At 39.8% G+C, this 24285-nt stretch overlaps 1 protein-coding gene across 1 annotated transcript in view; it reads right to left on the reverse strand.

Annotated features, from left to right (window-relative positions):
• The window catches only part of CTDP1 (CTD phosphatase subunit 1), a 42268-nt gene that overhangs the window by 15763 nt on the left and 2220 nt on the right, over positions 1–24285 (reverse strand). Inside the window, exons 2-11 of the mRNA XM_053466369.1 lie at positions 20911–20994; positions 19800–19893; positions 18903–19031; positions 18289–18439; positions 15906–15996; positions 14330–14496; positions 12854–13900; positions 9265–9406; positions 8918–9148; positions 4951–5137 (exon numbers count right to left, since the gene is read on the reverse strand). Coding sequence (XP_053322344.1) covers positions 4951–5137; positions 8918–9148; positions 9265–9406; positions 12854–13900; positions 14330–14496; positions 15906–15996; positions 18289–18439; positions 18903–19031; positions 19800–19893; positions 20911–20994 — 2323 coding nt within the window. The remainder of the gene's footprint in view (positions 1–4950; positions 5138–8917; positions 9149–9264; positions 9407–12853; positions 13901–14329; positions 14497–15905; positions 15997–18288; positions 18440–18902; positions 19032–19799; positions 19894–20910; positions 20995–24285) is intronic.

Raw genomic sequence — 24285 nt, forward strand, 5'->3', positions numbered from 1 at the left:
TGCCTGGAAGCCCAGGCAGACCAGCAACAGCAAAAACGAGCCCCCACAAGCCCTTTGATGATCCCTGTAGGCATGGAAGCCTACAGCAGTCATTAGAGACTGCCCCCTGCAATGGCTGGTTTATAGACCAGCAATTGAGTCCCAGCTGCCAGAGGCAGCTTCGGGGACAGGGGAGAGGGTTGTTTGGTCTCCCCATGAGTGTGGAGAGCAGCCCAACACCCCCCTGCTGCCTGATCGCTCCCTGAGAGCGACAGTGCAGCGTTAACCCCTTCAATGCCACAATTGTGTATGACACATTCGTGGCATTGCAGGGGTTAACATTTGTCCCCTCAAGCTTGTGGGGACTAAATATCAGTCAATGCTGTGCTCCAATGGAACATCAGCATTGAAAGAGTTAAATAATAATAATAAAAAAAAAACAGCACTGACCTGAAAGTCCAGGGTGCTTCCAGGTCAAATGCTGTGAGTTTAGTAAGTGGGCTGATGATGATCAGATCACTCCTGACCAACTGTTAGTTTAAAAAAATCCTGGCTCCTAACTTTTTTACCTGGCGCCTAGATTCACAACAAATTTGTCAAGCCCTGATATAATCAATACCTTCAACCAAAATCTTTAACCCTTTTCCCTCCCTGACGCTTCCTGATGTCAACATTACAGACTTTGAATATTTTACGTTGAGAGTGAAAAGTAATAAAAATAAACAGAGCCAATATATTGCAAAATAAACCCAGTCTGTGTGCTGGTCTTAACACACAACATACAGGTTAACGGTATTAACCATTAGAGTATCAGCACCCGCTATCAGCTATGCCACTCGAATAGTCTAAACACACTTCACGGGCTAAAGATTTTGATGGTACGTTTATAGAGACTATAGAAGCAGATTATCTGAAGGATGAATACAGACAGACACTGCAGATAACCAGCTGGCTAGGTTTAGGTGTCAACACGATCACACATACAAACCACACAGACCACGTGAAGAGCTTTGGGGGGGGGGTGTTTCTCTACTAACCTTCCTCTCCTGGCATACCTGAACACTGATATTTCCACAGTAGGCATCTCCCATGGCCAAGCAAGTGACAGCCCCCCCCCCCCAATAAATAAGTGGGATGACGGGTGGAGAATTGCAGAGAGAGAGAGGCCAATGGAAGCACAATAACCATTAATTATTTTCTAAAAGAGCCAGCAGAAATGATTTAACAATTTTCAATAACAAGGTTATGTTTTAAAATGAAACCTGCTGTTTTTGCATTTATTTTTAGCCACGGTACAAAATGTAGGCGCTCGAAAGTGCCACCGCAGGGTACATAAGTAGCACTCATTATTACCCACACCACGCGCGGTCAGATGTTCTGCACTAAGCACGCTGCGCACAACCTGTTCCTGCGGCTTCGCCTTTGTCAGGGAACGTAGCGGCGGACTGTCAAGAACGGCAGAGAAAAGTACCCAGAAACCATGAGGCGAAACACTATGAGAAGCCCAAATAGTTCAGCCGTACTAACGACACGAGAGAAGGGAAACATTAAAATCAGGACACCTAATTGCAGAAAATCACAGCCGCGCAGAAATCCCTTTCCATTCTGTGAATAATTGCCAAGGAATATAACTGGCATATTCAGGAAATATTACTGTATATAGTCACATAATGATACAAAAGCATGCATTTCAAAAGCAAAAAAAGTCAGTATGTGGATTTTTTGGCTATTTAAAGCACTTTCAGCATTTAAATGACAAAAGAACAAAACTAAAATTCACAAAAAATGTTCAAGGCAGCAGTAACAAGGTACAAAGCCTGTGCAAAAAGAGCGGTTTGCAGTGAACATGGGACAAGCTACCTTGTTTTTAATTAAATAAAGGATGTACAAGCCACAAGGAGAAAGCATGTCCGCGAGCCGAGCTCCTGTGGACGCAAATGAGAGTTCAACTCACATACCTCAACGGCAGTCCTTCCAAAGTTCAAGCATATACGTCCATAGATTTCAAAGACTTTGCTATAGAAACATAGAACTTGAAAGCAGGTAAGAGCCATTCGGTCCTTCTAGTCCGTCGATTTTTCCTGCTGTAAAGGCTTGGACCATAATCAGTCCTTGGTCTTGGTGTAAACATGCCTACAGCTATACTGAACCTATCTTACTCTATGAAGCTCTACAACCTCTGTTAGGAGGCTGTTCCACCTATATACCACCGTCCTAATTAAATAAAAAGGTCTCCGAACAGATCTTGAGGCCATTTGTTTCAAGTCCTTTGTGGGACTTTACCCTTGACACCTAGACAGGTTTCCCAACATAAAACGGCTGCCGTGCCGACAGGCTTGTATCCCCTTAAAAGCCAGGTTTAATTGAAACCAGGTTACTTGTGCTCAGCCACAGCTCATGGGAGAAAAACACACAAGACACATACTAAAAATAACCCTCACTTAGGGAAACCGAAGTGTCTTAAGCTAGAAAATGTTACTCATCTGCTCGTTGAAACGCAATCGTGGCCTTCGTTATGATCTCATGGGTCACAATACTTCAAATTACAAAACACGGTTCCATATAAAGTTTTGTGAATTTTTCATCATTATGTTTTGCTTCCTTAAAAATGTTCTGCAAAAAGGAACAAAGAATACACCGCTATTTGATCTATTTAGCGGCAGAACATCAATAATGCATGAGTAGACGTCGTTTGTCAGCTCCTGAATCCTTATGTGAATTTGCCACATTAGTAATAAAAGCTTAAACAGCGTTTCTAAAATTTGTCTTATGGAAGAAAAAAACAAAAAACAAAACACTTCTTTGCTAAGCAGGCACATGTTTTGTTTTTTCTTAATTTTTTTTTTACAAGTTTTATATAAACTTACCTGTATACCAAGAGGCCCAGGAGGACACAAACTTGAGAAAGCAAGAAAACAAGGATGGAAAAAAAGTAGCGGACGTAATTTATTATGAGCAGACCAAAGCACTCTAAGCCGTGGAAGGTTCTGTTACCTAAATTGGATTCTCCGAGTGAATAAACTAGAATAATTCCCAAACGACAAAGCCGGTTTAGGAAGAATTTGGAAACAAACGCCAAGACACAAATAAAGTTGGAACAAGGACGACGCATCTCGGAAGTTCTTCGATGCAGCAGCCAACGTGACCGCTAGCTCTGCGAGTGAAGTAAAGAGGAAATCCCACATCCAAGATCTACACAGTTACATAGTCCACCTTAAACCTCAATGTAAATTAACCCTTTAACAACTGTAATCTCTTTCACATTTCCAATTGTACTGAAAGGGACCGGCTGGTTTTAGAGCTAAATCAGATGAGAAAGTTCTAAGTGGCCCTCTACAGCGCTACAGAATCTGTTCACCATAATAAAAATACAAAAAAATAATAAAAATCAGATTTGTCTGAAAAGTGCCACTTTTTTGGTTAGGAATATCGTTGTATGCCTTTGGCATTCTTAACAGCATCTGTCTAGAAATCTAAATGTTTCATTTCATGTCTCCACATGGCTGAGTGGATCACTGAGGGACGCTATGGGCACAATTATCTCGGAGAACACCCTGAAAGCATTTCTTTGTAGATTTGTTATACCTAGAAGCGCCACGTTATCCCAAATCCTAACTTCTATTTCATTTAGTTAAAAAGTTCCACTTATTTTCTGCTGTGTTGTGTGTGGGATCAGTCATCTGTATCAAGTTCAATCCCTAACATACACTACATTACCTTTATTTATATAGCGCCAGGAGATTCCGTAGCGCTGTTACAACAAAGACAGTAAAATCATCTAAATTCACGCACAATAAAATCTTAGAGAAGAGGGCCCTGCTCGTGTGGGCTTATAGCAGCCAAAGACGAGTATTTCGATGCAGTCTCGGCCGGCATCATGAGAAAAGGAAACAGATGTAACGTCACAGCTGGAAAACCTCAACAACATGAACATTAAAAAACAAACACCACAAATGATAGATGGTTTCCACTGCATGATTCATTTGTGATCTGAAAAGTGACAGCTCCCCGGGTAAGGAATAAAAAGGGCATATTTACTAAGATGTTTCACAGAGGAGCTCAGAATACCGGTTTCCCCCCAACATGTGCCATTGTCCATCATAAAGCAGTGGCACATAAACTGCATGCAAGGCTGGCTCCTGTCTAATCGCATGTGCATTTTCAGGCACTTGACTTCTGGAAGGAATAAACCTAGCGGCTGCCAATGTTCCACGTTACAAACACACACTTCGCAGGACATTATTAATACATTTAATAGACCATGCCAAAAATAATTAAAAGAAAATCCAGGTAAAACAGAATCTGCACACCTCACATCTGACATGTTTAGAAACAAACAGTAGTCCATTGCCAAACAAAATAAAATTCAGTTTTATCCATCACAAAAAAAAGCAAGGATGGATTCTACACATTTTTTCCAAATGTACAATATAAACTAAGCATTTTAATGGGTCGGTGCAGCTCCATCGCGGTTAAGATGGAATGAAGGGGTTTAAATCAATACACGAGAATTACTCATACAAATTAATAAGGGCACTTACAAGTGCTCCATAGCACAGACGTCAATATTTACCTTCCAGAAAAAGTAAATGTAAAATGCCACCTATATCCTGGACCTAAGAATTGGTGCACTTTGCAGCCATGTTTAACCTCTTAGTGGCAGAGAGATGTAGAACACATTGCTTTGGCCTGCACTTCCCTTTCAGCGTTCAGAAAATTACAAGATCTCTAATAACACAACAATAAATCACACTTAAAACCACATCGCGTCGCATATGCTTATTCGTAAGAACTAATTAGAACTAAGCCAAATAAAAAAAAAAATTAAATAAAAATCCCAATAGGTATGTTCACCGCAGCAGCTCCAGTATGCTAGCATCAAAACACTCGCTTAAGATCTGCTTTGGTTTTTAAATTAAGAAGAGCTCTTGATTTTTTCCCACCATCTCTCCATGCAATCAGTAAACTTACTTCTTTGTCCATGCTCTCCAAATCCTCTTTGCAAAGAGTGTATAGAGGCATGGTCTCTGACATGCTTGGTTGTCGCTTTCTCTTCATCGGGCCGGGCGTCTCTTCTTCTGCTTGGGCACCTTCAGTGGGCAGCTCTTCTTCTTCATCTTCTTCTTCATACAGCTGCCCTTCCTGCGGCTGAACAACTCTGTCAAAAGACATCATTTTACAAGAAATCAATCAAACCTAATACTGACAAAATGCCAAGGAGGTCCTGGTAGAAGTTAATTGCAATCAAGCGATTGTTTACCAATCATAAAATAAGACGTTAATTAGCAACGGGAGACAAGAACGCACAGATATGGTTAACAACAAAAGATGAAACAAGGAATGTTTTGCCTTGGTTTACATGTACTAAAAATCTGACCATAATCTACATACACTTTCTGACACATAGCACGCTGAGGGGTTTATCCACTAAATGGAGAGTGGTAGTTTAACTCCTACATCATTGTTCATTATGAAGGGCCAAAACTGGCCCGTTTCTCAAGCAAGGCGGGCTGTCTCTGTAAACCACATCATTTAACAGGTGAGGATGCACTGAAGTTATCTCGCTCATGGTAGCCAAGCTCTTCCCGGAGCAATAGTTCACAAGGGCTGTAAAGGAGCTTCAACACAACTCTCCTGCAAACCATCATCTCTCCCTTTAGTGAATAAACCTATGTTATGAAAACCCTACTCATTGTATTCTTAGTTTAGTACCTTGACATGGGTACATTTTATGTTAATTATGAGACCCGTTTCCTCATGGAGGCCTTTTTGAGTCTCGTCATACAGACATCTCAGCATTTAAAGGGAAGCTGCCATGTTCACTGCCTTTAGCATTCATTTATTAGATCTATTTATGCTTTTCGTTCATCAAGGTAATGTATGTATTGGAGATATTTAGCTTAAAAACCTTTAACTGAGGAAAGCCAAGAAAACAAGCATTATATAATCAATACCCTACGCGGAAGTTATCTGCTATCTCATTTAAAAGGCTGCGTGAACGAATAAACAACTTAACAAAAGAAGAAATTAGCTTAATGAAGAGGATCGTGAGAACAGGAAATCGGTATTGCTGGCTCTACGGAATAAACAAAAAGAGGGGTTGTAACAGGTAAACGTCGCGCACTTGTTTTGTGTACTCTTATGTAGGTTTCTTTGGTTTATAGAATTTGGGAGAATTCAATCGATCCGCTTTAAAAATAGAGAAGAGAAAAATTAAACCAATAAACATTTGCTAAGCTACATACACTACAGAGATGTAATTGTTTAGCTAATCAATGAACATCGAGTCTAGAAAAGTAATTTAAGATAAAAGTTGCCAATAGTCACATTTTTATTGTAGATGTCAAGAGGTATATACATGGTATCAGATGCCACGTTCTCTATAAGCCTATATTCTTTTCAGCAATATATTGATCGAAAATGGCAATGAGTAGTTTTGCCATAAGGTACTCAAAAAACAAAACAAAAAAACAACAGCTTAGAAGGGCAAACATTGATTCCTGAAATTCACGGACTGTTAAGAAGCCCTGGAAACTCTTTACTAGCTCTTTTACATCCTCGCCTGGTATAATATCACAAGGCAGAGCCATTCTAAAGTGTTGCGTGCTACAGATCATTAGGCCAAAACGTGTTAAGACTACTGGCCAGAAAACAGATCTATAATTTTCGATATCCCAGTTTGATCACAGGCAGCTCAATAAAAACCGCATTGCTTAAATAAAATGTATATACAGAAACAAAACACTGTTTGCGATTGAAAGGCATGGTCTCTGTTTTGCACTATTGCTCCATTTAAGTAAGAGATCCCCCTAACACCCTCTTGCCGTGCAGGACATCTAAGCATGCAAATGATTGTGCAGAAGCCTGGCGGTGCTGCCTGACCTCACAAGGCGAAAAAGAAAGAAAAAGGAAGAAAAAGAGGGAAAAGGGTCTGGTGCCAGAGGGGAAGCTTCCGGGACAGCAAACAAGCTGAGTTCTTATGGCGTGGTCGAGGTTGTCTTTTATTCCGGCCTCGGATCCGCCCCACAGCCCCTCCAATCTTCCGTTACTTCTTTAGCCCCCAAGACTTGCCAGACTCCGAACGGCAAGCCAACATGCAGACAGATGCAGACACGGGTCAAGGGAGTCACGCAGTGCTCGAGCGACCCCGCTGCCAAGGAATGATCTTCACAAAGTCATCTCACACAGTCCTTCCTATCTGAATGAGTTCCTCTCCACAACGTGTGAAGATGCGCACAGACTAATAGGGGCAAATCTTTGTGGACTACACATCCCATGATTCTCAGGCTGCCTTAAGGCTGACTGAGCATCACTGGACATGATGTACCTAAAGACGGGATGCTCACCTCTGAGCCACTGATAGACACGCGAGTATATAAGATTTTGTACATATGAAATATGGATTAAATTACCACCATTGCACTACGACACAAAAATGTGTGTATGAGCGAGTGCCAGAGTGCAAGGTGGAGGAGGAGGACATATTCCGATCACCGATTAAATTAACAAAAAAATTTGAAATATTGTTTTTCCCTCTGATACATGTAGTTTATTTATTTTTTTAACATGTTATACTTTGTTTAATCTTTTCAACACCTAACAGTCTACAATGTCTTATGGCAAACACAATTGTTGTGATTTTTCCCCTGCATAGGGTTGTCTTATATTAAGGCCTTTTCTTTTTGGGCGTCGTCTTACAATCGAGCAAATGAAGTATTTGTATGACGTAAATAAGCAGCACGTCACCCTTTACATAAACACAAAACGATTGAAAACAATTGAATCCGATTTATTGATTAACTGGATATTTCATAAACAGAGGTCAAGTAAAAAAAAAAAAAAACAGTGTCGACAATTGACATTAAAATACCACAGTATAAGACAGGCTTTACACAAGTCCACATGATGTCCCTAGTATGGACTGCAAATCATTGTCTATAAAAAGGAAAATATTAATACTATGGGAGGTTAACTGCGATCCTCCATTTCTAGTGATCACGCCTAATGTAGGACAACCCTTGGCAAAAAAAAATACTTGGGGACAACACTATTTATTTGTAATTGCACATGCTTTACAATGTATTGGAGTCCACGCATAATGGGCTACAATACAAATTTCAATTAATTGGGGGGTGAAATGTTCCTTTAAGACACAGTCATGCTCATTGGTCTAAAAAGTCAACTGAATACCTCTAACATTAAATGATCTCATCTCACGGTGAAGAAACGCTATTAAATGTTTTACGTCATAACCTTCAGATTAAGACCTGATTGATGAGACTGACCAATGTTGATCTGTTAGCTCTTAATTTCGACCTTTTAAACTAATTAAAAAGAACTTTCAGAAACTGTCAATGCTAGGATACAAACGCTTTGGAGAGGTCAGAGTTCTAAATGAAAGGTTATTTTGAACTTTAATGCATGCTGTAGTAGTGTTGCCTTTAAAACTATTTTCTATTTTTTCCAACCAAATAAAGAATACAAAGGACTTTAATACTAGTTACCACTGTGGCTGGATGGGGCATTAAACTATCCCTTTAAGTTATGTACTCATCCGTTTTCCATACACCACAACAAAAAGTTTCCCACAATTTTATAGAACAAAGATATATGTAGGGTTTTTTGTAAGGCTATTTAAAGCTTAAAAAAATTTTGCATTCAGAACAGTGATAGCACAATGCCTTATTTAAAATGTACCAATGAATTCGGTTTATCACAAGGTCGTGTTAAATGACTATTCAAAAAGTTTCAAGAGCTGCTATAAATCTACAAAATAAAATGCATAATTTTAAGATTGCACGGCTTTATGGCTCTTTGGTTACTATTCAAAAGGAAAGTATAATAATAATGAATGACCACAGTGCGATGCCAATTTGTTTTATAGACTCTGCGCTCGCTACCACTAGAGGGTCATTTTCCACACCGGGGCATCATGTACCTGAAGGAGGAATGCTCTCTGTGAACCGGTAAACTCAGTGGTGGACAAGGTGCTTGCATGTACGGTGACTGACCGGGACTCTCCGAACCTTTTCGAATAAGTTTCCCAGTTACAGAGTCATAGAGACGAACTTCCGGACCAGGCTGAGTCTTCGGGTGGATCGGTGTAGGGTGGAAGAGTGGAGTCTGAAACGCAGCTTGTAGATCGGGAAAGGTGGTGGGACTAATTGTTCTGTATGGGAGGGAGAACATACATATGTAAACTTAAGTCGGACACTACGGCTGCTCAGAAAACCAGATTTCTAGGCAAAAGCGACATCATGAAAAGCATTACATTCTCTACTTTACCCTTGAGATTTCAAGTAATCGTCCTTCAATGGAAACAGTTGCTCTTCAACCTTTTCCCACCTTTCCAGACAACTCCAAAGCCAGTCCGGATTGACAACGTGAAGGTGTTTACAGTTCTGAGCTTGTCTCACCTTTTCTGTCCCTTTATAATAAAAATAAAAATGTTAACCTAAGCATCTCAAACAACAATGATAGACATCTATCCATAATCACATAAAATTAAAATAAAGGTTTAGCACCATCTCATTCTTATTGGAACAGGTGTAAGACTTACACTGAAGGCGTATATTTGGTAAATGGCCAATACCATCAGGCCGTGTGGTTCCAGCTGAAAACAAAGTCTGCCTAATAAAACATAACTAGGTGGGAATGATTTTTGGATGCCACTGTATATATAGGTTATACATATCTAGAGCCAAATTGGCCACCAAACCATAGTATTCCTATCAAAAGAAATCACAACATGATGCAAGGCAAACGTTAATGTAGGTTCATGAAACCCAAGAAAATAAACATAAACAGCATAAAAATAAATACTAGGCTAATACAAGGCTAAAAGGAAAAACGCTTTCTACTGCAAAAACATTTATAATGACCTGAAATATACAGCTCTTAATTAAGGCTGTTGGATAATTAAGTAGCGATACAAACATGGACCTTTAGCGGAATTCAACCAGTTTTAAACAATGAAACCCAAGCATAACATTACGCAGCGTTTAATTTTTTTTGGCTGATGAGGAAGGTCCCTGTTTTTCCCCCCGACAATCCAGTAGGATAATCAAGTTGGCGATCACGGCCTCCCTCAACCTCCAGGGAGAACACGAACTGAAAGCCCGCTGTGTAACTTTAGTTAACCCTAACCATAGAGAGTAATCAGCGAGGATTTTTTCAATAAGAAAACAAAAACAAACAAAAAAAAAAAAGTATCAGTCCAAATAACCGTGTTCATCTCCGAGTTTTATGACAAATGGCTGCATGGATCGGAGAACTTGAGGAAACTATCACCAAGTGACAGAAGGAGCAATTAACACCTAGCGCTGCCAGCAGGAACAGCGAGAGTGTGATACAGAAACAAACTCATCAATCAGCGTGTGATACGGCCAGCATTAGGAAGCTCCTGGTAAACTCCATAAAGTTACAGCCACAAATAAGACAATTTTAAATGTGTAACTGGAAAATACATTGATGAACATTAACACAAAGCTAACGGGCAATTCTGTTTTCTATTGCACACATCCTTTCGGTTTCATGGCTGATCAGAAAAATAAATTGTGGAAAGAAATTTTGCGGAGCACGGCACAATTCCAGTTCTGGTTCCAATGTATTAATTAGCCAGGATGTAGATGTCAAAAAAACAGCACTCTCTCATTACCAAGGTTAGAATCCACCTGGTTTAGCAGCCAAGACAAGCAGTGATTCAATGCCTGCTCCTGACATAATCCCAGCAGTTATAACTGATTGGCGTTCCAGAAGAATCTGTCTCGCACGGGAAACCGTTAACCTACCATGATATTCCATAACACAAGGAGACACAGGCCCCATGAGCCTAGCCAGAGACTTTTAAACAAACAAGGACTTATGCCACAAATATTTAGCGCTCTTGGTGACCTTGGCATTTAATGATTTTTATAAGATGCTTGATATAAAAAAGTCAGTATCCAATTTGATGACATTGGTCCCCCCCCCCCGAAAGAAGCCACCCCAGTGCAGGGACACTACAGCCACATTGTCCACTTTAATGCATATCATAGAATTTGCTGGCAGATAAGAGCCATTCTGTTCACCTAGTTTGCCAATTTTCCTGCCATAAAGACTCAGTCCTTGGTCTGGTCTAAGATTCAGAATAGCCATATCTGTACGCAGAATTATTGTTATTCATAAGTACTTTCAGCCATTAAATGACAAACAAAAATCGCTAAATCGTTCATTGTAGCAGAAAAAATGGTTTTGTGTATGAAAGAGGGTGGGTTGTACTGAACAGAGATAAGATACCTAAACATGCACAGACTCTCCCACCAGGATGCAGTACCTTTTCTAACCACAAGGAGAAAGCATGAGTGCGAGCCGAGCTCCTACTGCCACCAATGAGTTCTACTCATACTTCCAAGATAAGCAGCAGTCATTCTAGAGTTCAAGTTTATATAGATTTCAAAGATTTTGTTAGAGACATAAAATTCGACTCCTGGTACGAACCCATAAAGTCTGCTAATTTTCCCCGCTGTAAAGACGCAGACCTTAATCAGTCCTTGGTCTTGTCTTCCATTCAGGATAGCTTTATACTTATCCCATGTATGTTTATATTCCCTCGCTGCATTAACTGTTACCACTTGTGCTGCAAGGCTGTTCCATTTATCTGCCAATCTATCAGCAAAGAATTACATCTCAGCCTCCGACACTCTAGTTTTAGATTAGGACCTCTTGTTCTCCACTTTTTAATTCAACTTTGAACTACAAAAAGATTTAACAATGGTGCCTCTCTCTTCCAAGATATAAATACTGAGATCCCTTAGCCTTGCAAACCATTTACCATTGTGTTAGCCCCCTCTGAACTCTCTCTAACATGATCGGCAGAAGACATCTCCAGAACCGTACACTATAGGTTCTAGGTGAGGTCTGACCAGAGATCCGTGAAGGGACAGAACCACATCTCACTTTCTGCTACTAAAACACATGAAATGAATAATATTTACATAAACTTTGTTGTAATGACTGCTGCACGGGCGACAATCTGAATTATAACATTTCAGAAGAGAAACTGCTTCATAGGACAGAAACGGTATGCATCTACCATCTGCCTAGCAGGTTTTACTAAAGAAAACCCACTTTTAGACAATTTGGATGGGAAATACCTGGCTGAATACCAACGGTGATACTTTTTATTCTAAAACGTACTCGCAGCATTTTATTACTGAAAAATAAACTATTTTCCGTAGCTGTGGGATCTCCCGAGGGGTTTTAAGAAAAGTTGAATAAATACATTTTATTACAGATAGACATACACCAGGGAGACTCTTCTGTTGATAAATAATTACCCGCCAGTCAGCACACAGAATTTGTTCTTGTAAGGTAGAAATCGTACAACAAGAATTTCTTCCACTGAGCATTTCACAAGTAAACAAAATACTCCCGGGGCAGTAAGCAATTATAAAAACATTGTTTCCTAAAGTTTCAGGAGACAAGTAAAGTTACAGTCAATGCAAGGATCACTAAGTTCAGCCCATACAACACCTAACCATTGGGTATTTCAAGAGTTATTTGGCATGAAACAAAATAAAGGTACAGGTACATTTGATTAATATACTTAAAGGGGAAGTTCCATGGGAAAAATATCTTAGCATAAATACTTTGCTGTGTACAGCAGGGCTCGACAAATCCTAGGTCAGGGGCGGCCAACGTGTGGCCCGCTGGACGTTGATCGGCTCTTAAACTCTTTTAAAACGGGTGTCCGTCGCCATACAGTAAACAAAACGGATGAGTGTAATAAAAAAAGTTGATGTGCAACTAAACATGCATGAATGAAAATGATCTGAAGTGTTTATAGCTGAATACCCAAGTGCCTTGATCTGCTAATGCTTAGGATGCTGCTTACCTGACTTGGCTGCAATAAGGTGGGTCACTTTGTTGGGATCATCACCATTTAAGACAAGTTTTCTGCTGATTTTCGCTCCCAGTGCCCTGGCATGGTAATATTCTCGTGTTCTCTCTACAGGAAAGTTTGTTGGGTGAAGGCCACTGAAAGCAATAACAACATTTTCCAGAACTTTACCCTTCAGCTCGGGCACTATTTTACGGATGTCAGGAATCTCTTCCATCTCCTTCTTCAAATACAGATCATACTTTGCATAGTAATCTGTGTGTACTCTAACGAGGATCTCCTCTAGGTATATTAAATGGTCATCTTCATCTGTGTCATCACTGTCATCATCATCATCATCTTCCATGCTTTGGTCAAGAGACTCTCCCACAGTAATACCAGATTGTTCACTATTTTGCGACTCCGTTTCCACTTCCTTCTTTTCAATGCAGCCGTTCCCTAAATCACAAAGGCTATCCTGCTCTACATTCTGTACTTCCATCTCATCATCTCCTGCTTCAGATTTTTCTTTTGTTTCAGATCCTTGCAACCTCTCAGAGTGATTCTCAGACAATGGTTTGCTGGAACTGCTTTCTGTACAAGATTCTTGAGAGGGAACAGACTCCTGATCAGGCTTTTTGGACTTCCTCCAGCTTCTTCTACAATCAGTTTCACTACCAGAAGCTGAAGATGAAGGGGATGAGGGTTTTTGAAGTTCTGATTCACTATCACTGTCACTGGACAAGTCAAAGTCCAGGTCTTTTGCTGCCCCGGTTTTGGTCAGAGATTTAGCTACCACTGTCCTCTCATCCTGCTCTAAAGAAGGCTGTGGCACGTCCTGGCTGTTTGTGACAGCCGGTGCACCCGGTTCATGTAATCCATCACTCGATTCGGCCTCCTTTTTACAATGATCACTGCTTGTAACGCATCCACCATTTAGCTCTTTTTTGGACTTTCCAAAGCCATTGCTCTGCTCCTCACCGGGGACCCCATCTGATGGAATACCAGCCTGTGTAGTACCATCAGGCTTACTTGCTACTTCAGTTGCTTTGGAAGAACGTACTGTGAATAAAAAAAAATATTAAAATGTAATTTAATTTATGGGAACATAGTCTTAAATGCAATGTGAGAAATATTTCCTCACTGAGAAGGTGGTGGAAGAGACGGGGTAGATTATTAATAGTTTAAGACCTTAACATGTATGAGATGCCCACATGGCTCTTTTCTGTCTACAAATTCTATGTATTTGCATAGGCTTATAAAAGCGCACACAATTCAGGGTAAAAAAAAACCCACGTGGGCAAAATAGATAAAAGAAAACCTGCTGTTAGCAGAAAATGCTATAAGCGGCAAGAGCTATATTTACCTTGGATTTCTATCAAATAGGTTCCAGTTAAAAACTTGCAAATTAAGTATATTTAAACTGGAAAAAAACCATGCAGCTGAATCAATGGTTACCCCAAGAAAAGTATGATAGCATTAATCATTAACCTTGTTTTTTAATCTGTGCTTCCCTTGAACCAGGAGGGGCATTGATATCTCCAGTGCCTTGAAAGTAGACATACTTTTTGACAGTAATCAAATTGGGAGCAAATTTCCAAACATCTTCTCGATCATCAATAATGCAAACCATAGAATCCCCACATGGAAAAAGATTTCTAAAGGAGAAGGAGAAGAAAAGAGCTTTCTTTAGATAACATTATTTTGAGAATATCACTTAAATTGCTTATTATATATAAATATATATATATATATATATATAGTGACTTTTTAACTATAAAATTCTCAATGTTTTTATGTTTTTTGCAAGCTATACAGCTAAGCAGAACCTTTATAGACTGCATTAAAGAGTGCTGTGAGCCTTTAGGACACATTGCCATCGGATGAGACGCCAAACAGAAGTACAAGCAGCGTTTTGCGATTTCAAAACCATTTTTTTCAGAACTGGTCATTCTGTCCCCATGTGCCGTTTGGGAAATCTTTAAAGCCGACCAGTGCAATTTACCCCATCAAACCATATATTTTTAAAAGCTTGGCACTCCAGGGTATTTCAAATGCTAGTATTTTAACCCTTTCTGTGCAAAAAAAATTCTACAACCAGCCTTTATCAAACTTTGTGGTAGTAATTGTTTTTGCATTTTTTTCCCCCCACAAATTTTACAACTCCTGATATAGGTCACTTCCTACCACCCCAATATGTCTACAGCAACATCTCCTAGTACAGCGAAGCATCCGTGCATACGTTTGTTTGGTTGTTTATGTGCGAAAACTGTCACATTTGGGAGGCATTTCAAATGCAGGTATTTTAACTTTTTACATGGCAGGAATTTTGGGAAGATATAGTGCCAAATTTAAAGACTTGCAAATTAAATTTTTTAAATTTTATTTTAAGTTTTTTGTAGATGTCATGTGACATCACTGGGGTCTTTATTTTTAAAATTAAATTTTTGTTTAAAACTATTTTTAAAGTTTAAATTTTTTCCCATTTTCTTAAATTGATTAATGAGCCAGGGGTGATCATTGACCAAATATTTTATTTTATATAACCGCCGGCATATAGCATTTCATTATGGTGAATAAGACTGCTCCTAGGAGTAACTGTACGGGGCCCCCTGCATTTTTTTGTAGTGATGCCTCGACGTCAGGGCATTGCATCTACACTCGTTTAACTCCATGAAGTGCCTGACGTGTCAATTGCCGTCAAGGGGTTAAACTGAAGACTCAATTGTCATCATGTGACAACTTTTTTGAGGCTGCAGTGGGGTTGGATGTCACAGTATAAAAAACTATTAATGATACCTGACCTAAACATGATGTTAAAATAGAGACAGGGAAGCACCCATTGAAGTTCAGTTAAACAAAGGCAGGTATTTGTACACATGAGACAGACCCATCCTTTTAAAGGCAGCAGCACCCTGCTTAGCCGAGGTACCGGTCTGATCAGTTACCTTTCTTTCAGCCCTCCGGAGGTGTTTGTAAGGGAGTTACAGCGATACTAGTATGGAAAGGAACAGATGGCAGAACAAAATAATGCATTTCTGATTAACTGACTCACTGAACTACTCACCGAAGATTTCCTGTTTTTGAAAATGGATCAATACATTCATCTCGAGATAATATCCTGTGAGAGAAAAGTTTCTTCTCGGGGTCTAAAAAGCCTGTAATGAAAATAAAGTAAAACGTCAATGTAGCTAATGGCAGTGCGACAGAGCTTGGTTAACATGTCAGGGACCCCTTAGTATACCGCAAATGGATTTTATATAACCAGGTAAGGTTTATATACCGACTCTGTTGTGGTCAGTAGACTATTTTAAAAATCACAAACCGCAAGACTTTCCAAGAGTGAAAAAATACAAAGTGATAATTTAGGCAGAGAAAATAAACACTTTTTGAATCTTTTATTAAAGCTGTAATGGGGACAACACCTCTAAAGTAGTTTGAATCACCTTAGAGAACAGAAACGTTATTTATTTTGTTACATTTGGAAATTCTTTTGGAATTTCATTTTTTGGAAGCGAGGTCTGTGGCATAAGGTGGCTTCCTATGTGCATCAAACAAAAAGATAGAGAAAGCAGGCGCTCCTATTGATCGCTTTCCTCCCTGTAGAGTGGAGGCAATCCCCCCATGAGTCCCCTTACTCCCATCCCCAGCGCGTGCCATAATCTTATTGGTTGTTTTTTGTGTCATTCCCTCTCCCTATTGGTTAATGTCTTCCAAAGCCTCATTTAAATTGCTGTCCATTCTTTAATAACCTTCTTGTTCTGCAAAGACCTGGTTAATAAAGGCGTGTGTGTTCCTGAAATCTGCCTTTCATTTTTAACGCCGTGCAGGATTGCGGATTTGGTCTGATGCAGCTACCCCTGTAGCTATCAGAAAGGGAAACCCGGAAGCGACGGCCAGGGACTAATTGGGTCACTGGGTTCCTGTTACAGATGTTATCTCCCTTCTCCGAACACCAACTTTGGTCAACAAAGCCACATCCTAAAGAAGACAATATTCTCATATACTACATTGCTCATGTGTGTATGTGACACACAAATCAAAAGATAAAGCAACAAAATATGAAAGGTGTTACCAAATGTTGTGATTATATCAAAGCAGCACTTCTACCGAGTAAAAAAAAAAAAAAAAACAGACTAATTGGACTGACATTTTTTCCTTTCTTAATTCTGAACGCCTAGCATTTTTATTTGGTTGAACACTGTGAAACGTGCAGTTTTCAATTCCAGAAACACTGTTTGGAGGGATAAATCATGTCCAAAAAATAAGTAATTCCTACCTACAAGAGATGTGAGGGATGAGCATATTGAGTATTTTACAATGCAGCTGCTAACTACTGAACCAACATGAGCCATTTGCCAAGCACAGCAGATTGCTTGACTCCTGTTAAAACTTCTGAGGCAAGATCAGTACACTTTCCATCTCAACATTAAAACTGCAGACAGCAACTGTATTGTATGATAAATTAATCCATGAGATCATGCGTTATTTCAGGCTGCGGGACTAAGTTTACGGTGAAAGAACAAATTAGAACTTATTTTATATACACACATTGCTTGAATAACTTGTGTTGATCATGAATATAAATTAAAAATGGACAATAAATCCAGGTTTAACCACACATCACATCTTGTAATCACATTGCCAAATCAGTAACTTTGGCAAATAAATTCACATTTTACGCACATAGTACCTGGCTTCCAGTACAAAGCAACAAAATAATAATTGGACCTACGCATCACAGTAAATATACCAGAATGGCCCGGTTCACTTAATATCTTCAAGCATTTAAGACGTGTGAATTAAGTGGTTTGTCATCGTGCAGTTTCCAGTACCTCAGCACCCCCTCCAAAATTCTACCTTGAATACAGGTGACCAGCTCTTCCAACGTAAAGATTTGTAACACGGGGGGGTTATGATTGGCCGACTGGGGAGACCAAGCTATAGGCTTACACTGTCCCCAGTTAGTATTTTCATCTAATGAAAATCCCCCACAACAAACAGGGTTGCAATGAGCAATAATTCAGATGCCAACACTGCCCCCTTGTGTTAGACAGCATACATTGTACAGACAGCTATGATTTAAGCACCAGGGTATGAACAGCTCCTGCTCTCTGGGTACTAGAAGGAAAAAAAATCCGTGCATTAACGTAATCCGGCCAAGACAATTTGTAGGTTGTTATTTACTTACAAGCACCTCGATACTTATATCATACATACAGCCCATGAAAAATGAGTACCCTCATTCCCATCTGTTAAAGCGGTAAACAAAGAATATTTCGGTAACAGAAATCAAAACCTAAAATTAATTTACTGAACATGGGACCAAAAAATATGCTACAGTAAAAAGTATACTGTCCAACATATCAGGACTTCATTCAAGTTTCTCAAGCTGCAAGAATAATGATATTTCTTAATTTCACTTGAAGAGCTACAACAGAGGGACTGACCAGCGATTGTGTGTGCATACAGGCGGCTTCCAAAAGTGAAGACGTGCAGCTCGTAGAGCTTGGCAATCTTCTCTAGAAATTCTTTGCAATGCGGCCGTAGACGTGTGTGCAGCATGGGCTCTCCTCTGCCTAACTGAAAGTGAAGGATGCCCTGGAAAAAGGAGAAACACGTTAGGTTTGCCCTTAAAATTCAGCCAACAACCAAACTTCCTTGTTGATTTAACAATTAAGATGTAGTCCTGGCTATGTCAGTTTTCTGGCATAATTCAAACATTTTATGTCACAGTTCTAATGCAAAGAATATTTGGTAATAGTAATAAACAAAGGCTTTGGTCTTTTTAAAGGGACACTGCAGTCATCATATTAAGTATAATCCTAGCTGCGAGGCAGGGAAAGGGATCCTCCCATGCATTTGCAAAAGGGACAACACAGACCATTGGACCCTGCAGCTATCATATGCGTTCTTCATTTGTGGGGTCGCATGGGATAGTTTAATGACTGAGAAAAGACCCCAGCTTGAGCAATATATTGTATTAGATGACTTGATCCAAGTTTGCAATTATATTTCCAAAGCAGTTAACAGTCAACAGGATAGACTGGTTAGTTGAACGTACCTTCCGGGACATATGTTGACAGTGCTGTTCTGTAGTATGGATTAATGTCTGATCTAAATCAACCATAAGGACAAGCTTGTGGTTTCGATGTAATCTGTTTTGGTCTTCGCGTCCTAGTTGCTCTGCTTGCTGCAAAAAAGAAAATTTAGAACTAGATATCACAAATGTGAGCACATTAATAAAGAACATTAAAACCCAAGTACAGAATTCTGACCCTAACATTGCCCACAACATAAAGGCTAGCTCACGACACATGTGTGACAAGGATATCGCAAGGATACAATGATACAGCGAGTCTTGGATCACTCCGCTATCAATACCCCAGAGGCAGGCGCTTAACAGGGGCATGTCATGCAACAACACGTGACTTGCGTGGCAGAAATCGGAAGGTTGTGCAGTTTGGTGCAATCTGCGTAGTTGAGAGTAGTACGAGGTGAGGAGAGATGCGTGGATGAGTAGCACTTGTGGTTTAGAGAGACGTGTGGCTAAGAGTAATCAGTACATTTGGGTCTGTGTCAATGAATGGTAAGTATGAGTGTGTGTGGGTCAGTGGGTCTGGCAGCAGTCATTCCGTCTTAGTTTGCATTTCTTTGGCTGACGGTGGTGAAGGAGCCAAGTGTGTTCAGTATGAGTATGTGTCAGTACATGTTTGCATCGTTTGTCAAGGGTGGACAGTGCGTAGAAGTGTATGTATGTTTGCTTCAGCAGAATGAAATGCTTCCCTTTTGTAAACCCAAGATGAGATGGGGGTTCTCCCCATGAGGGATATTGAATTTCAGACAATGAAAATGAACACCCCCAGGAATCACTTGAATCAAAAGAAATGTTTTTAAGTAGACATATTAAAATGTACATCAACAGTGAATTAAATTTTAACCTCCACTCAGGGGAACCTACCTCTGAGCTAACCATGAGTTCAGGGACACTGTGTACCATAGAAACAGTAGCTGTTGATAACGGCACCTGCTGCTTTCCATTCTTGTTTTGCAACCTGCAAAAAAAAAAAAAAAAAAAAAAAAAGTGTAAACGGACAAAACACAACATTAAAATTCATCATAAAAAGAACAATAGGGTGGCTACTGCAGGAAAAAAAATGCAGCTTACAATCTTTCATTACTACACAACAGCAAATTCTTACGTGCTGGGAATCTAGAGGTAAATAATGATGTGAAAGCGTCACGTGATACTACATGTAAACAGTCAAGCTGTCTAAATCATTTGTAACTAAACCTAGCTTGTGCTTTTTAATATTCAGTTCATGAATCGTTAGTTAAAAGAGTGTCTTAAGGATGGCTTAAGGTGGTCAAAGGTGGCTTAAGGTGGTCAAACTAAAATACACAATTTTGCGCCCTGAAGTTATCTGTTTGTTTATCCACCCTTTACACGGTCTGCCTGAGCCAACGATCGGCAGTTTAACGAGAGGAGAAATAGCTCAATGTCACACAAATCCAGGGAGAAAGGGGTTAAAGACTGTGCTTAAGTTATGCAAAAGTAGGGTTTTTTAATGGACATACACAAAGTGTGTGTGTGTGTGTGTGTGTGTATATATATATATATATATATATATATATATATATATATATATATATATATATATATATATATATATATATTAGTCTCTAAACACCATTTCACAGGCTGTACTGTAAAATGCAATATTTGGGGGGGGGATGGCAAATCTGGTTTATATTTGGTAAAAGGTAAATTATAAGCAGCTTTCTACATGTTTGGGGGGTAAAATAGACTCAACACGTGCAAAATATGGCATGATCTGGGTGTTGAAGCGCTAGCCAGACCAGTGCTTTACTGATTCTGGAAAAGGTTTGTTTTAAAGTATATTGCAATATGATGGTTATAAGGTTAACGGGATGGAAGATCTTCAAACTTTTGGACCTACTGTGCATTAGGTTAAGCCTAAGGCGTGTTTGGGTTATTTGCTAAAACAAAAAAAACATTTTCGCACAACTAATGTAGCAAGTGAAAAACAAGGAAAATAAAAATGACTTACTGTGTCAAGTCCTGGCCACATTCTGCACATAAACCCTTCATAACCACAGGGTGGTCGCAGCTCGATAGCCTTACCAAAACGCCTCTGCAATATTAAAATCAAAACAAAGAAATGAGTTAATAAAAAAAAAAAAAACACACACAGAAAGGGACAGGCATAGAATGATGGGGAAAAAGCCTGAATATAAGACAACCCTATAGGAAAAAAGTTTTACTAGTAAATAGTTTCATGTAAACTATTCTTTCATATTTAATAAAAGCTATCATTTTGTTTTTATTTCCTTTTATTTGCCAACCTGCCCCATTATGCATATCTGCCCCCAGGCTTGCCACTCTGCCTCCCTGATATGCCTTATACCCTCCTATATGCCACTCTGCCTCCAGAGGTTACCAGACAGGAGGAACCAGGTCACCTGCAGCGCTGCGGGGGAACTGGATCTTAGTCTCATAGTCAGACCTCTACTAGAGGTCTGATTATAAGACAACCTTGAATATAAAACGATGGTTATTTTCCAGAGCATTTCCTCTGAAAAACACCTCATCTTATAATCTAGCAAATCCTGTACTCTTCTTGAAATAAACCAGATTTGCTTCTAACCGTGTGTTCATTCTAACAATTGTAAAAGTCTTAGCACACTGGCACAGAGAAGCATTAACTACAATTCTTCTTAAACAATTAAGGTGGCCTTTGACCAAGATAGCCAACAAGTTTGGTTAGAGGACCCAGCTTAATGACTAAAGTGTCAGCATATTCCATTCATCAGCTTTATGGACTATATCTTAGCTGATGAAATGAAGTCTAAGAAACAAACGGTAACGCGGAATAAGTATGGTGCCAACCAACCACCCCAAAGGCTTTGTTTCATAGTAATGAGCTACTAAACCAGCTTGTTTTTCACTCCACACACCTGCGGTACAGCGGTTATTTTGAACAGCAATTACTACCATGTCTGGTATTGGATGACTGCCACGATTTTACATCTCTGTGGATGGTTTGGTAGGTCAGGCTTGATGAGAATGGCTAGACTCCAGTATTAAGAAATACAGATTTGATACCTAATCATCCCCCTGAGTATTATTCTTTATCCTGTTCTCCGACCGTTCCACCATATATTTGGAATTGAACCACGTACTATAGCTGGGCCGCTTCTGTATCAATAAGGAGGTAATGGTACTTGTGATTATATGCGGAGAAAACGCCCTGAGCACCCATCAAGTGGCCGTCACATTTGACTTTAAATGGTCCAATCACTAGTTTCTCCATGTTAACATGTCACAGATGAAAGACCAAGGTGTCAGCTGGCAGACATCTGCAATGCGGATGGATCCCATGCTAACGGAAAAGCTATATCAGGGCCTGAAACGATAATACCACCCGTAATATGTGCACTATGCTAGAGCGGACTGCACTTAAAGCTAGTGAAGGGAGACTGATCTGTGATCTTGGATCTCTCATAGCAATACCTGTGGAGGTAGAAACTCAAGCAGTAACTTAGAGCGACTGCTCCCTAGCCCCAAAAGGAGAACGGTCTATAACAGTCAGGGGGGGGGTCTATGGGTCTAGCAGCGGTGTGTAGTAGAACATGATTCATGTGGCTGAAATGCTCTGTGTGTGTGTGGTGGATTGTGTCACCTGGCTGAGAGTACTTTGTGCATTAGCTGACCAGGTAATGTGGCTGGGAGTTTTAGTCCGAGTTGCTGGGAGTTTGCAAGAGAGTTGTGGTTTCAACTCCTTGACTTCAAACTAAACAAGCTTCTATGAGAAGAGCTGGATTGGCCCTGTATAATAGTTATATCAGTAACATTTCTCAAAGCCTCCAAGTGATTCAGATATACCGACAAACTGGGAAAGAGGACCTGAAATAAGTAAGAGAAACTTTTAGTTTTAAATTGCACTCTGTTAAAAAAAGCCTTGATGCACGTACAAGACTAACGTACTTCTTTCAATATACTCAAGCCATAGATTTTTTTTTTTTTAAATATATGGTTCAGCAAATCATTTGCATCTACTCTCTCGATCTACACCTTATTTGTTAATACGCTGTGACGGTGAGAACGGTTGTCTCAACAAGAACAAATTAAGTGCTTTTAGAGTTCCGTTTGCGCAAACCATCCAGGCACGACCTGCAACAGGGGCTTTTATAAAAGTGGTATTGCTGACCATCTAAGAAACGTCTGACACATGAACTAGAACAATAAAACAGATACCAAGCAGGCCTGCCTTTCAATCTGATCAAATAGAAGTACTCTAAGTGTCGTATTGCAAGCATGAAATAAACCTGATCTTCCAAGTAGAGATAATATAGTTTAAAATGAAAGATTATTACAGTAGCTCCGTCCTTTTTTGTAAATAATTGCACAGCTACTGATATTTACACACAGACGTGAAGCAAAGAGCACCCCACACACGGTAGGTTCAGGTGGATATCTGGGGGCCGTGCTTGATCTGCGCCATGCTTTACTACATCACTAGCTGACTGCAGTCTTGTATGCCAACATGCAAAGCTTACTCAAAAGCCAAAAGGTACTGGAGGGAGATAAATAGATGGGTGTGCAAACGGAGTAAGGTTTATTCATATGTAGAAATGTCATAAAAGGTGATAACGAATACAAGTAGCTTTAATAAATGTTAGAAGCATAGAATTTGACATTAAATATGAAACAGTTGGCCCATTTGCGCATTGTGTCTGCGGTGAACACTCAGACCTTGAACAGTCCTCGGTCTTGTCTTTGATTCAGGATAGCTGTATGCCTATCGCCTGAAGTTTTAAATTCCCTTGCTTTATTAAGATTACCATATATTCTGGGATGCTGCTCCACTCGTCTACTACCTTCTCAGTATTATTTGCTGGATTCTTTCAGCAGTTATAGATATAAATTTGTGAACATGTGCATAGAGTGTTCAATGTACGATCCAACTGAATAATGATCTCCAGGAATAACAAACAGAGACTGAAGAAACCTCACTGGTTTTACTGTACATAACAGGGCCAGCTAAGCTCTTCCTGCAACAGGCACTCGCTACCCAGCCATTCATTATGAATAGTGAAGTCAAGCAGTTGAAACAATATTATATGCTATTTAGTGCATAAATCCCAATATACGGCATTTGCTCATTTTTAGGACAAGGTTTTTTAATCACCGCTTAATCCGTCAGGATTCTGGGAACTTCTGCAAAAAGCTAAAGCCATGGCGCACACCATGGGGACAGCCTCTCCCCAGCTCCTCCAATCAGGGAAGAGGCTGTGCACAGAAGCTCCACCCCTTTTGCACAAAAACATGGATAACCAGGGAGAAGCAAAGTATTAAAAGGAAGAACAGAAAGAGGCAAGGAAAGTGATGGAGCTGCGGAAAAGGAGATAGGGACGAGGAAGCA

Source organism: Spea bombifrons, chromosome 5 (assembly GCF_027358695.1).
Source record: "Spea bombifrons isolate aSpeBom1 chromosome 5, aSpeBom1.2.pri, whole genome shotgun sequence".
Classification (NCBI taxonomy): domain Eukaryota; kingdom Metazoa; phylum Chordata; class Amphibia; order Anura; family Pelobatidae; genus Spea; species Spea bombifrons.